Genomic DNA, 11,745 nt, shown 5'->3' on the forward strand with positions numbered 1-11,745 from the left:
TTCCCTGTCGCTTTATCCCTTTAGGCATCGGCGATGCCAGTGCTCAATAAGGTCTCATCCGGCTCCATTTCTGGTTTCAGCGGTGCGTGCACCATCAGTTATAGCGACGAGATAGGGTGGACAGTTTATCTTTTCATCCGTGGAAGCAGGGAGCTGCTCGTCTCTTCAGAAGCCAGCTACAACAACATCCCCGATTTCGGTTCTTCGTTGGCTAGGGCGGGCGTTTAGGTATGATTGACCCAGTATCACCTTCTTCTCCATGCCATGATCCTTCAGGATCGATGTCCCGACATTTGCCGTCAAAGCCAGTGAGTTCTTGTCTACCTGCGGAACACTACTGTTTTGTTCTGGTGCCATTGTGGAATTATAGCGCTAGCAACATCGGAGCCTGATTAGCATGTGCGGGAGGGGAAGATAGAGGACTCCCTTAGGACTGAATTGTAATTTCTTTTTTGGGGGTTTTCTTAATGCTGGTATTTGATTAATGTACAGTTTCGGCTCCTTTCGGAAAGAAAAAAGAAAGGAAAACATTATTGTGCTGATGCTCCTTGGGAAAGCCTGGCAAATCAAACGTTTTTTTATGGTAACTTATGTTGTCGCGAGAATGACAAATTCCTTTAGCGAGCACATCAATACTGGCAAAAAAACGAATTCCATGAATTTTTCATGCTTGCTAAAGAAATTTGTCATCCTCACAACAACATTATTTGCCATAAAAGATGTTCGCTTTGCCATGCTCTCCCAGCGAACGTTCGCTGGTCATCAAAATCCAAAAAAAAGGCATGACTAGCTGGGATAAAACCAGGCTACACTACGCCACAGATCGACCTCCCTTTTGATACTCTATATTTTCAGGCTGACCTAGACGGCGCGTCTCTTGCCATGCATTTGCTTGAAATTAACAATGGCCGGATGCACGTTCTGTGATCTGTGCCACCCTGGCCTGGCCTGTACTATCCCGTACCGCAGTGCTGTACGAGTCACTAGCTAGTGATGAGTGTGTTGTTCGATTCCCCTTCTCTTCTCGTGAAAGAATCTTGATCTAGCAGCCTGGACCTCTCTAGCTTTCCCCACATGCTTCTTCTCAATCTAGCTAGCTATTCCAGTCAGCCATGATCTCGCAATCACTGTGTTGCGTTCCAAGGAACCAATTGATCACAGCAAGAGAAGAGAGAAAGCTTATTAAGTGGCCACATGATGAACAGCCATGCATGTTTGCCTAGCTAGTTGCACCTGCATCTGAAGATCGATCTCTATAAGTTTGGTTTTGTGACTAGTTTCGACGGATTACACGGTGTGGCAGGTAATTAACAAGAGCAAGTAATTAAAGAAGAGGAAGAGGGTGAAGAAAAATGGCGTGCTGACTGCTGATTGAGAAGGAAGAGACTCCCTGGACTGGACTGGACAGACCTGGGTTTCGAGCTATGTACACACTGACACCGTACCACTACCACCATCGGTTGCATATGATCGATCGATCGCGTCGTCTTCTCCACGGGTTCGATCGGCAGTAGTGCTCTGTATGTGTTGCGAGCACTGATCTTGTTGCATGGCCGATCACGTCGGCGATTCCTTGTATGGTGCTTGACCGACCACTACTCGCTCGGGGACTCGAACTCCCACCATTGGGAGCTGCTGCAGGTCTGCTCCGCCGCGGACGACGGCCAGCTCGAGTGGAACGGGAACGACGACGGCGACTGCTGCTGGTACTCGGCCGGCCCAGACGCCGTGAAGCCGCCGTCGTGCGCGGTTGGCAGCTGCAGCGAGGGCCGGAGGAAGAGGCCCGCGTCGTCGTCGTCCTCGCCGAAGAGCGAGAGCTTGCCGCTGCCGCCGCAGCCCTCGGACGCCGAGTAGAGCTTGCTGGCCCCGCCGGCGTCCACGAACTCGTCCTTCATGCTCATGCCGGCCACGGCCAAGCGCACGTCGTCCCTGGCGGCAGCGCCGGCATTATCTCCGCACTTGGCCCCGCCCGGCTCCCGCAGCATCTCCGCTAGCTTCTCCAGCTGCACGGACAGAACCCGTGGACCGCGCATTAGCCGCAGGCACCAGCACACGGCGCACGCCGCCACCGGCCGGAGAGCACGGCGAAACTAACACATGGTGCGTAGTAGAGTAGAGACATAGTGGTAGATACCTGGTTGAGGAGCGCTTGCTTGTCCTTCTTGAGCTGGTCGTAGCTGGAGAGCAGCGCGTCGTAGTCGTCGCGGAGCGCGGCGTACTGGCGCTCGAGCTGCTTGGACTTCCAGCGCGCGCGCTTGTTCTGGAACCAGATGGCGACCTGGCGCGGCTGCAGGCCGAGCTCCCGGGCCAGCTGCAGCTTCTGGCGGGGCTCCAGCTTGGTCTGTGTGGCGAACATGGACTCGAGCGACTTGATCTGCTCCTCGCTGAAGCGCTTCTTCCTGTCGATCATCGCCCCGCCCTTCTTCCCCGCCGCCGGCTCCATCATCCAGTCCCCGTCCTCCTCCCCCTGCTCCATCGCTCCCTCCCTCCCAGCCTCCCTCCCTACCTAGCTAGGTCTCGCCGGTGGCCACCTGAGCGCGCGGTGCTGTCATGCACCTGATCTGGAGGAGCAAGGAGAAGAGGAGGAGCTAATGGAGGATGGATCGCGGGTGTGCGAGCTTGCTGTGATCGATCGATTCTGCTTACTAGCGATGGAGTAGTTTAATCGGAGGATGGGGCGATGGGCGCGGTGATGGCAACGGGGCGGCCAATGGAGCGCGGTGGCGTGCATGCGTAGCCGGGTCTCTCGTCTCCTCGCCTCTCCTCTCTCTATAGCTGTAGCTGTAGGTGCAGCTAGGCGATGGATGGAGCCCGGGCGGGGCGCGCGGCCCCGCACGCCCCGGCCGGCGTCGCTGTCGCTGGGCCGGGAGGGGGAGAGACTTGGGAGCGCACCTAGCCGGCTTAGGCTTAGGCTTAGGCTTGGGCTGAGCTGCTTCTCCTGACATGATCCCTCCCTGGCGTGTGTTAGTAAGCTGGCGGCCACGTACGCTGCACGGCGCGTACGTGCCACGTCGAGCTAGCAGAGCGCGCACGGTTGGTGCTCTGGAGTGGCGTCGCGTTTTTTTGAGTTGCGTGCGCGGGGTGTGTTGGCTGGTTGGTTGGGACTCGGGGAATCGCGCGGTGGCGGGACGTGTCGGATCGGCGGTGGCGTCGCGTCGCCGTGACAGGCCACGCACCTGACCCCGTACGCTGCCGCAGGGCCTCGGAGGCAGTGGACAGTGGCACGGCGACGGCTGGGACGGGGCGTGGTACGACGCACGACGGAGTCACCGTGCGCCGCACCGGGCCGTGGTGATCTCGGCGTCCCGCCCGCTGCTGCCGGTACTGCCTGTGCGGCTCGTGTCCCGTACGTGTGGGGACTGGAGAACGCGCGCGCGGTATCGACACCGGAGCACGCGAGCGCGCCGTGCCTCGGGTACTGCCGCTTCTATTTACATCAAATCTTTGCCTTGACGCTTGCAGTGATCATCTGTGCTCTCCTCTTTTTTTTCCCCACTTTTCTTTTTTTGCGAATCGTGATCATCGGTACTCTTTCAGACTAGATTGCGTTATTCCTCCCCATCAACTTCATCAACCGCGGCACGGCACTAAGAGCATCTCGAACGCAATGCCGCAAAACGGATACTCTATCTGTCCGTGGTCACAAACAGTGGCGGAGTTACACTATCAATGGTGGGCGGGCCAGTACAAAGAAATCCATTTTTTTCTTTCACAGCTCAGTCTACTCTGAATCCTCCACTGCATTTGCTATTGGCTGGGCGGGCCGTGGCCTATTTTTGATACACGTAGCTCCGCCAGTGGTCACAGATACGAGAGCCTGTCATCCAACATCATGCCTGATACATCCGTCCAGGCCCAGCCCTATCCATACACTGTGTAAACGTTGATCAATAGCAATTTGATGAGGTGCATACATACGCAATCTTCATGACAGAAAAAGTCAGGTGTTCAAAAGTTTTTACATGCGCCTGATCACAAAAGTGCAAGTCTGGTGGTCCGTGCAAATTTTGTCCTCCTAGACCAGTTGTTTGTGACTCCTTCCTCATCACTCTGCCGCCGACTCCTCCGCAGCTTCCGGCTCCTCCTTCTCTGTCGCCAAGCGCTTCAACATCTTTGCATGGGCCGCCTGCATGATCTTCGTCGCATCTTGATCCAACTCGTCCATCTTCATAGTCAACATTTTGGTTTCCTCCGAAGCGGCCGCGAGCTCAACCTCCTTTCTTCGAGCTTGGTCTTCTTCTTTTTGAGCCTCTTTACTTCAAGGTTGATCTTCTTCTCCGTCCTGCCAAGATGCCAAACCTCTTCGCCTTCTGTTTCTCGTTGATGTCATGGCGCTGGGCACATGCCTCCTCCTTCTAGTCCATGATGCCCTGAACTTCTTTGTCATCTTGGTCGTCGCCCCTTCTCTTCTCTCCTCCTCCACCCACTTCTACCTCCGGACCCACCCCCCTTTGATCTTCTTGGACGTCTCTCCTTTTGTTGGGTCGGTTGCATCACCACCTTCGTTTTCATGTTCGATGACAGCTTTCTTGACATTATTGACATTGGATAAAAAAAATCAATTTTTTTACATTGGATAGGAGCCATTTGGGTTGCATATTCAACTTCTACCAACAATGCATGAGGATGAAGTTCTTCTTGTCCAACTTCAAGTACGTGACCGCACGGGAGGTATAGCAAAAGACGACATGGTCAACACATATAGCATATCCGCCCAAATGACGTACACATATAGGGCTCCGGCACCAACCGTTGGATCCTCCTCCTCCGGCTCCAGCAACGCTATATATGAACGGATCCATGCGGCGCCAGAAGGCGAAAAGGGCGGGAACGGGGATGGAGGGCGACGGCGATCGGCTGGAGCGGGTGGGAATGCGTGGGCTTTGGCATGAAAACAGTGCAGGCATCGCCAAATGTGCGGGCTTCGGGTGGGATTTTGGGTGGGTTGGAGTTGTCGGAGTCCTACGAGAGGGAGGTCCGGACTCCTGCAAACCTCCCCAAACTTCGCATCCGGTTTGCAGGAGTTCGGGCACGCGGACACGTCTACAGACATATGCGACACCGCGTTGATGACAAAAAAAGATATGTACACGTCAATCCGAATGTTTGCAGGCGGTTTTACGGCGTTGGAGATACCCTAAGTGTACATATGCAACGCGCATCACGCGCCCTTGTACGTGGTGTACTACACGGCAGCACGTTTGGTTCACGTACTGAACGGGGGAACATATGGAGCGGATAAACGCGACGAAAAGGGTGGATTATCCTAACACTTTCCACGGTTTTCAGTTTTCTAAAAGGGACTCCCACGGTCGCGCACATGCAATCCAGGTGTCCCGCTTTCCTGGCGCCGCTGGCGAGTTGTGTTTGGGTGGCGCGTGTGATCGCACAGCAGCAAAGTTTGACAGATGCTTTCAAGGTCCACTCACTGACTGACCCCTCCTCTCCATGTAAACTAAACTACTAGTAGTACTCTACTCCAACCATCCGGTGCGTGCCGATTGTTCCCTGCTCGTTTTGATTCCTTTCCGGTTACTGTCTTGTCACTTATCCGTCCCGCACACGTACTCCTCCCTCGGAATCGGGTTTCCGTGTCTTGCCAAGTTACTTCGGAGTATGCTTATCATCGTTGACTGGTGGATAAGTTCTTGCCCTTCTTTCACACTCGACCGTTGCGTGGAATATATCAAACCAACACGTTGTTTTGGACTTGGATGCCATCCCCTCTTACATGTCAATTGGCTTCAACGTGAAGATCTGTAATCTGTTCTCTGTAGCAGGCAGGAGCAAACACCAGGCAGAGGTGAAAACGAAACTGGAACGGGTGGCGTCTCGGGATAGGCAGGAACCGGATTCAAACCCTTTTTCTTTTTCTTCTCATGACTGGACCGAATCCTGAAAAGCTTGAGAGAAAAAACACGAGGACTGTACGCGTAGCATGCATCGACGTCGCGGGGCCAGCCAGCAGTACAGTACAGATTAGGTACGTGTAGATGCGCGGTACACTGACGGACCCATCATCCTCTTCTGGCAATGGATGGCACGGGAAGGAACGAGCGGCGAGGAGCCGGCCAGCAGCGCGGCGTACCACGGCCCGCCACCGAGTGCGGCCGGAATCCGCCGCACAGGGCCCCGGCAGGGACTGTGGCTCCAACACTGTCTGGATTTGGCGGCCTCCCGCCTTTAATCCTCTTCAGGTCTATCCGCCACCTTTCTCCTCCCCATTGGCCATCGCCATCCATCCACCCGCCGTTGGCCTTGGCCGGCGGGGCACTGGCACGCCGCGCCATGCCGCCGCTACAGTGCCTGCTGCTTATCTTACAAGTATAATATCTCTGCCTGTGTATCTGCTTCGGTGCTCCTACTGTGGTATACATGCATACGGTGCACCCGAGGGATCTGTAAACAGTGTGTATGCAGTTGCGTGAGAGGTCACGCCACCGCCTTCGGCGCCGCTCGCGCCTGCCGTGGTGCCCACCACCGGACACCGTGCGTGGTAGTAACGCCAGTGTCGTCGTTTTGCCAAGATCCTTATTAACTAACACTCGTCTGATCCTAGCGTGTACTCGTCGGCTTGGACTGGTTACCATGTCCTCTGATGAACTCTGGATGGACCTGCATTCAGTCGGGCTCCTCGATCGTGAGAGCTACAGGTAACAGCAGCAGCGACACTGTTACTCGTCCTCATCGATCCTACCAGGCAGGCAGGGCTCGGGAGCGGGGGTGGTTTATCCGACCAGGACAAGCCCGGGAATGAAGCATCAACAGCCACCCAGCAGCACACGGGCTCACATCACCCAGCCGGGCGTACAGTTCGGGGTCGACCAGGACAGCTGATGATTCTCGACTGACTCGTATAAGCCATACATCCATTGGTGGGATCAAGATCAGCGGAGCACTCAAGAGGCCCCAAGGGCTGCCTCCACATGTCAGTACGGGACGGATGCAGTGCAGCCTGGAGCAGGCGCTCCGAGTCCGAGTGATTGAAGATGATACCTTTGATAGGATCTGTTGATCCAGTGGGCACGGGGATTCCGGTAGTGGTGGTAGGTATTACCTTTTCCTTGTGGTTCGAGGAGCCACCGGTGCCGGCCATGGTGACGGTGGCCGGTGATGGCAGAGAGTAGTGGGTGAAGTGGTGGCGGCGCTTCCCATCAGCACCGCACTAACCCTAAATCGGTAGGGGATTAGGTGGGGTGTACGGCGTTGCGACGAACCTCGTAGTGCGAACCGCCGGCCCCATCTCTTTATATAGTGCAGGTGACAGGGGCCCCTCAACCATAGTGGGTTGAGCGTCCCCGATCAGGGCGCGGATCTAAGGGCCCGGTGGGTCGTTGGGCCCACACGGTGGAGATCATCCTAACATTCTCCCCCTTGATCTCGACTTTTACTTTTGACCTTATACTTTTACTTTACTCGTTTCATAACAGATCAATACATAGAACATGTTTCATCGTCACAGCTCAATTGCCGATAGAATCAGACAGCCACAACGTACCTCTGTTTTGAAACAAATTCTGTAACCTTGGGCCCTTTTATTGTCCGGAAATGTTAGACTATACCATAAAACCCATGTCGACTATGTGTTCTCCGAACACACTGGGCGGTAAGCCTTTAATAAGCAGATCTGCAAACACTTGTCTGTTGCTTTTATGCTTCAAGCATTTCTACATAATTCCGGACTTTCTCCTTTACAACGCATAACTCTGTGTCAATGTGTTTGGCATCAACACTTGACTCGTTGTCATAGGAGGGAAAAACTTAAAATGGTTATCACTGTTGTCAACCATTATCAACTCCGGGTACAGGTCTCCTTAACCATTTTGCCTGCCCCTCAGCCTCATATCAAGCTATAAAATATCTTTGCATCACATTGATGATAATTGTTTCTTTCTTTGGAGCTTTTCCACACAAAAACCTCCAAGTATGAAAGTTAGCGACAATTGTGGATTTCGCTATACATTTCACAAGTCCTGTCTTTGTACTCATAATCTTTTGAGAGCACTTATTTCTTTCAGCATGAGGCTGATATCTTTGACTCCATTCCAGTGATCTATATATGGACTGGACATTGCCAAAACAACCCGGATACGTGAACTGTGTCAGGGTAATGTATTGAGCTTCCAACAACTGAAGCATATGGTACCATATCCGTTTTCAATCTTTTCTCATCAACTCTTGGAACACCATAGTTTCCAGTTCCATTACCCTTGACTATAAGAACAAGCGTAGGTTTTCTCGCATGCATACTTTAGAGACCTTTCTTAGCATGTCCATTCGACATCCCAAATACACCCTTTTATTCTTTTCTTCGTGAATCTCGATACTTATAACGAGAGACACTCTACCGAGAACATTCTTTTGAACTTTGAGGACAAGAACTTCTTTTCTCCTCCTGCAGTAGGTTGACATCACCACTAGCAAGTAGGATGTCATCCACATGCACAGGATTAGGAAATGAATTTCCCTTTCTATAACTTTGCACGAATACAATTGTCCTCTCATTTTCATTAACCCAAAATAACATATGATTCTTTTAACTTTAAATGCCACTGTCTAGAGACTTGCTCTAGTCCATAAAAGACTTCTTGAAGCAGTATCCCTTGTGTTCTTTACTTTCATCTGATGTAACTCAGATCATGCACAAAACTTTCGATTTAAGTCGTGCTTTACACCTTTACATATTTTCTTTGGAGTCACATTGACCTTGTAGACCCTTTACAGCCTACTGTTTTGGCTCCATTGGAAATTACTTATGAGTCTCAAAACTCGATTGAGCGCTTTAAATGAGGTGGGATCAACCTCCATTTGAATTTCACTAACATAGACTTTATAGTAATCAGAAGTATCTGATTCTCTCATTCCTTAAGACCATCTGTGTCTCAGGTACTAGCACTTCTTTCATATGGGGCTGTTGTTGCTCTGTCATTGCCAAGAGGCAAATTAATTCTATAGTCTTTGGTATTTTCATACCATGCTCCTCCAGATTTACTCCATCTTCACTAAAATGGGGTATCTTTAAACTTTATTATTTGGGTTTATTCTGTTAAAACTTTCTTCTTTATGACACTTTTAAGCACCGTCTTAGTATTCCTTAGTCTACTGTTGAAACTATAAAAGATCCAGGAATACAATTATTTCTGTTCTTTAGGGGTATTATGTTGAAAATATGCCCTAGAGGCAATAATAAATGGTTATTATTATATTTCTTTGTTCATGGTAATTGTCTATTATTCATGCTATAATTGTATTGTCCGAAAATCGTAATACATGTGTGAATACATAGACCACAACCTGTCCCTAGTAAGCCTCTAGTTGACTAGCTCGTTGATCAACAGATAGTCATGGTTTCCTGACTATGGACATTGGATGTCATTATTAACGGGATCACATCATTAGGAGAATGATGTGATGGACAAGACCCAACTTAAGCATAGCATAAAAGATCGTGTAGTTTCGTTTGCTAGAGCTTTTCCAATGTCAAGTATCTTTTCCTTAGACCATGAGATCGTGCAACTCCCGGATACCGTAGGAGTGCTTTGGGTGTGCCAAACGTCACAACGTAACTGGGTGACTATAAAGGTGCATTACGGGTATCTCCGAAAGTGTCTGTTGGGTTGGCACGGATCGAGACTGGGATTTGTCACTCCGTGTGACGGAGAGGTATCTCTGGGCCCACTCGGTAATGCATCATCATAATGAGCTCAATGTGACTAAGGCGTTAGTCACGGGATCATGCATTGCGGTACGAGTAAAGAGACTTGCCGGTAACGAGATTGAACAAGGTATTGGGATACCGACGATCGAATCTCGGGCAAGTAACATACCGATTGACAAAGGGAATTGCATATGGATTGATTGAATCCTCGACACCGTGGTTCATCCGATGATATCATCGTGGAACATGTGGGAGCCAACATGGGTATCCAGATCCCGCTGTTGGTTATTGACCGGAGAGGCGTCTCGGTCATGTCTGCATGTCTCCCGAACCCGTAGGGTCTACACACTTAAGGTCCGGTGACGCTAGGGTTGTAGAGATATATGTATGCGGAAACCCGAAAGTTTTTCGGAGTCCCGGATGAGATCCCGGACGTCACGAGAGGTTCCGGAATGGTCCGGAGGTAAAGATTTATATATGGGAAGTCTTATTTTGGTCGCCGGAAAAGTTTCGCGCTTTATCGGTATTGTACCGGGAGTGCCGAAAGGGGTCCGGGGGTCCACCAAGGGGGTCCACCAGCCCCGGGGGGGGCACATGGGCTGTAAGGGTTGCGCCTTGGCCTATATGGGCCAAGGGCACCAGCCCCAAGAGGCCCATGCGCAAGAGATAAGAAAAAAGGGAGAGTCCTAAAGGGGGAAGGCACCTTCGAGGTGCCTTGGGGGGAAGGACTCCCCCCTGGCCGCACCCTTCCTTGGAGGAAGGGGCAAGGCTGCGCCCCCCCTCTCCCTTGGCCCTATATATAGTGGGGGAAGGGAGGGCAGCAACATCTAAGCCTTGGGCGCCTCCCTCCTCCCCTGCAACACCTCCCTCTCTCTCTCGCAGAAGCTTGCGAAGCCCTGCCGGAGACCCGCTACATCCACCACCATGCCGTCGTGCTGTTGGATCTCCATCAACCTCTCCTCCCCCCTTGCTGGATCAAGAAGGAGGAGACGTCGCTGCACCGTACGTGTGTTGAACGCGGAGGTGCCGTGCGTTCGGCACTCGGTCATCGGTGATTTGGATCACGGCGAGTACGACTCCGTCATCCACGTTCATTGGAACGCTTCCGCTCGCGATCTACAAGGGTATGTAGATCCACTCCTTTCCCCTCGTTGCTAGTAGACTCCATAGATGCATCTTGGTGAGCGTAGGAAAATTTTAAATTATGCTACGATTCCCAACAGTGGTATCAGAGCCAGGTCTATGCGTAGTTACTATGCACGAGTAGAACACAAAGCAGTTGTGGGCGTTGAGTTTGCCAATTCTTCTTGCCGCTACTAGTCTTTTCTTGTTTCGGCGGCATTGTAGGATGAAGCGGCCCGGACCGACCTTACACGTACTCTTACGTGAGACAGGTTCCACCGACTGACATGCACTAGATGCATAAGGTGGCTAGCGGGTGTCTGTCTCTCCTACTTTAGTCGGAACGGATTCGATGAAAAGGGTCCTTATGAAGGGTAAATAGAAATTGGCAAATCACGTTGTGGTCATACGTAGGTAAGAAACGTTCTTGCTAGAAACCTACAAACCACGTAAAAAAACTTGCAACAACAATTAGAGGACGTCTAACTTGTTTTTGCAGCAAATGGTATGTGATGTGATATGGCCAGAAGATGTGATGAATGATATATATGATGTATGAGATTGATCATATTCTTGTAATAGGAATCACGACTTGCATGTCGATGAGTATGACAACCGGCAGGAGCCATAGGAGTTGTCTTTATTATTTTGTATGACCTGCGTGTCATTGAATAACACCATGTAAATTGCTTTACTTTGTTGCTAAACGCGTTAGCCATAGAAGTAGAAGTAATCGTTGGCGTGACGACTTCATGAAGACACAATGATGGAGATCATGGTGTCATGCCGGTGACAAAGATGATCATGGTGCCCCGTATATGGAGATCAAAGGAGCATAATGATATTGGCCATATCATGTCACTATTTGATTGCATGTGATGTTTATCATGTTTTTGCATCTTATTTGCTTAGAACGACGGTAGCAAGTAGGATGATCCCTTATAATAATTTCAAGAAAGTGTTCA

General features: G+C 51.2%; 1 protein-coding gene across 1 annotated transcript; it reads right to left on the bottom strand.

Annotated features, from left to right (window-relative positions):
- Positions 1 to 1,240: 1,240 nt before the first annotated feature.
- On the bottom strand, positions 1,241 to 2,857 carry LOC123122272 (homeobox-leucine zipper protein HOX6). Its single transcript, XM_044542452.1, has 2 exons — positions 2,135 to 2,857; positions 1,241 to 2,003 (listed from the first exon to the last, which is right to left on the bottom strand). Exons 1-2 carry the CDS (start codon positions 2,474 to 2,476, stop codon positions 1,596 to 1,598), a joined length of 750 nt encoding a protein of 249 aa, XP_044398387.1. The 5' UTR covers positions 2,477 to 2,857; the 3' UTR covers positions 1,241 to 1,595.
- Between the last annotated feature and the right edge of the window lie 8,888 nt (positions 2,858 to 11,745).

This window comes from Triticum aestivum, chromosome 5D (genome assembly GCF_018294505.1).
Source record: "Triticum aestivum cultivar Chinese Spring chromosome 5D, IWGSC CS RefSeq v2.1, whole genome shotgun sequence".
In the NCBI taxonomy this organism is placed as follows: domain Eukaryota; kingdom Viridiplantae; phylum Streptophyta; class Magnoliopsida; order Poales; family Poaceae; genus Triticum; species Triticum aestivum.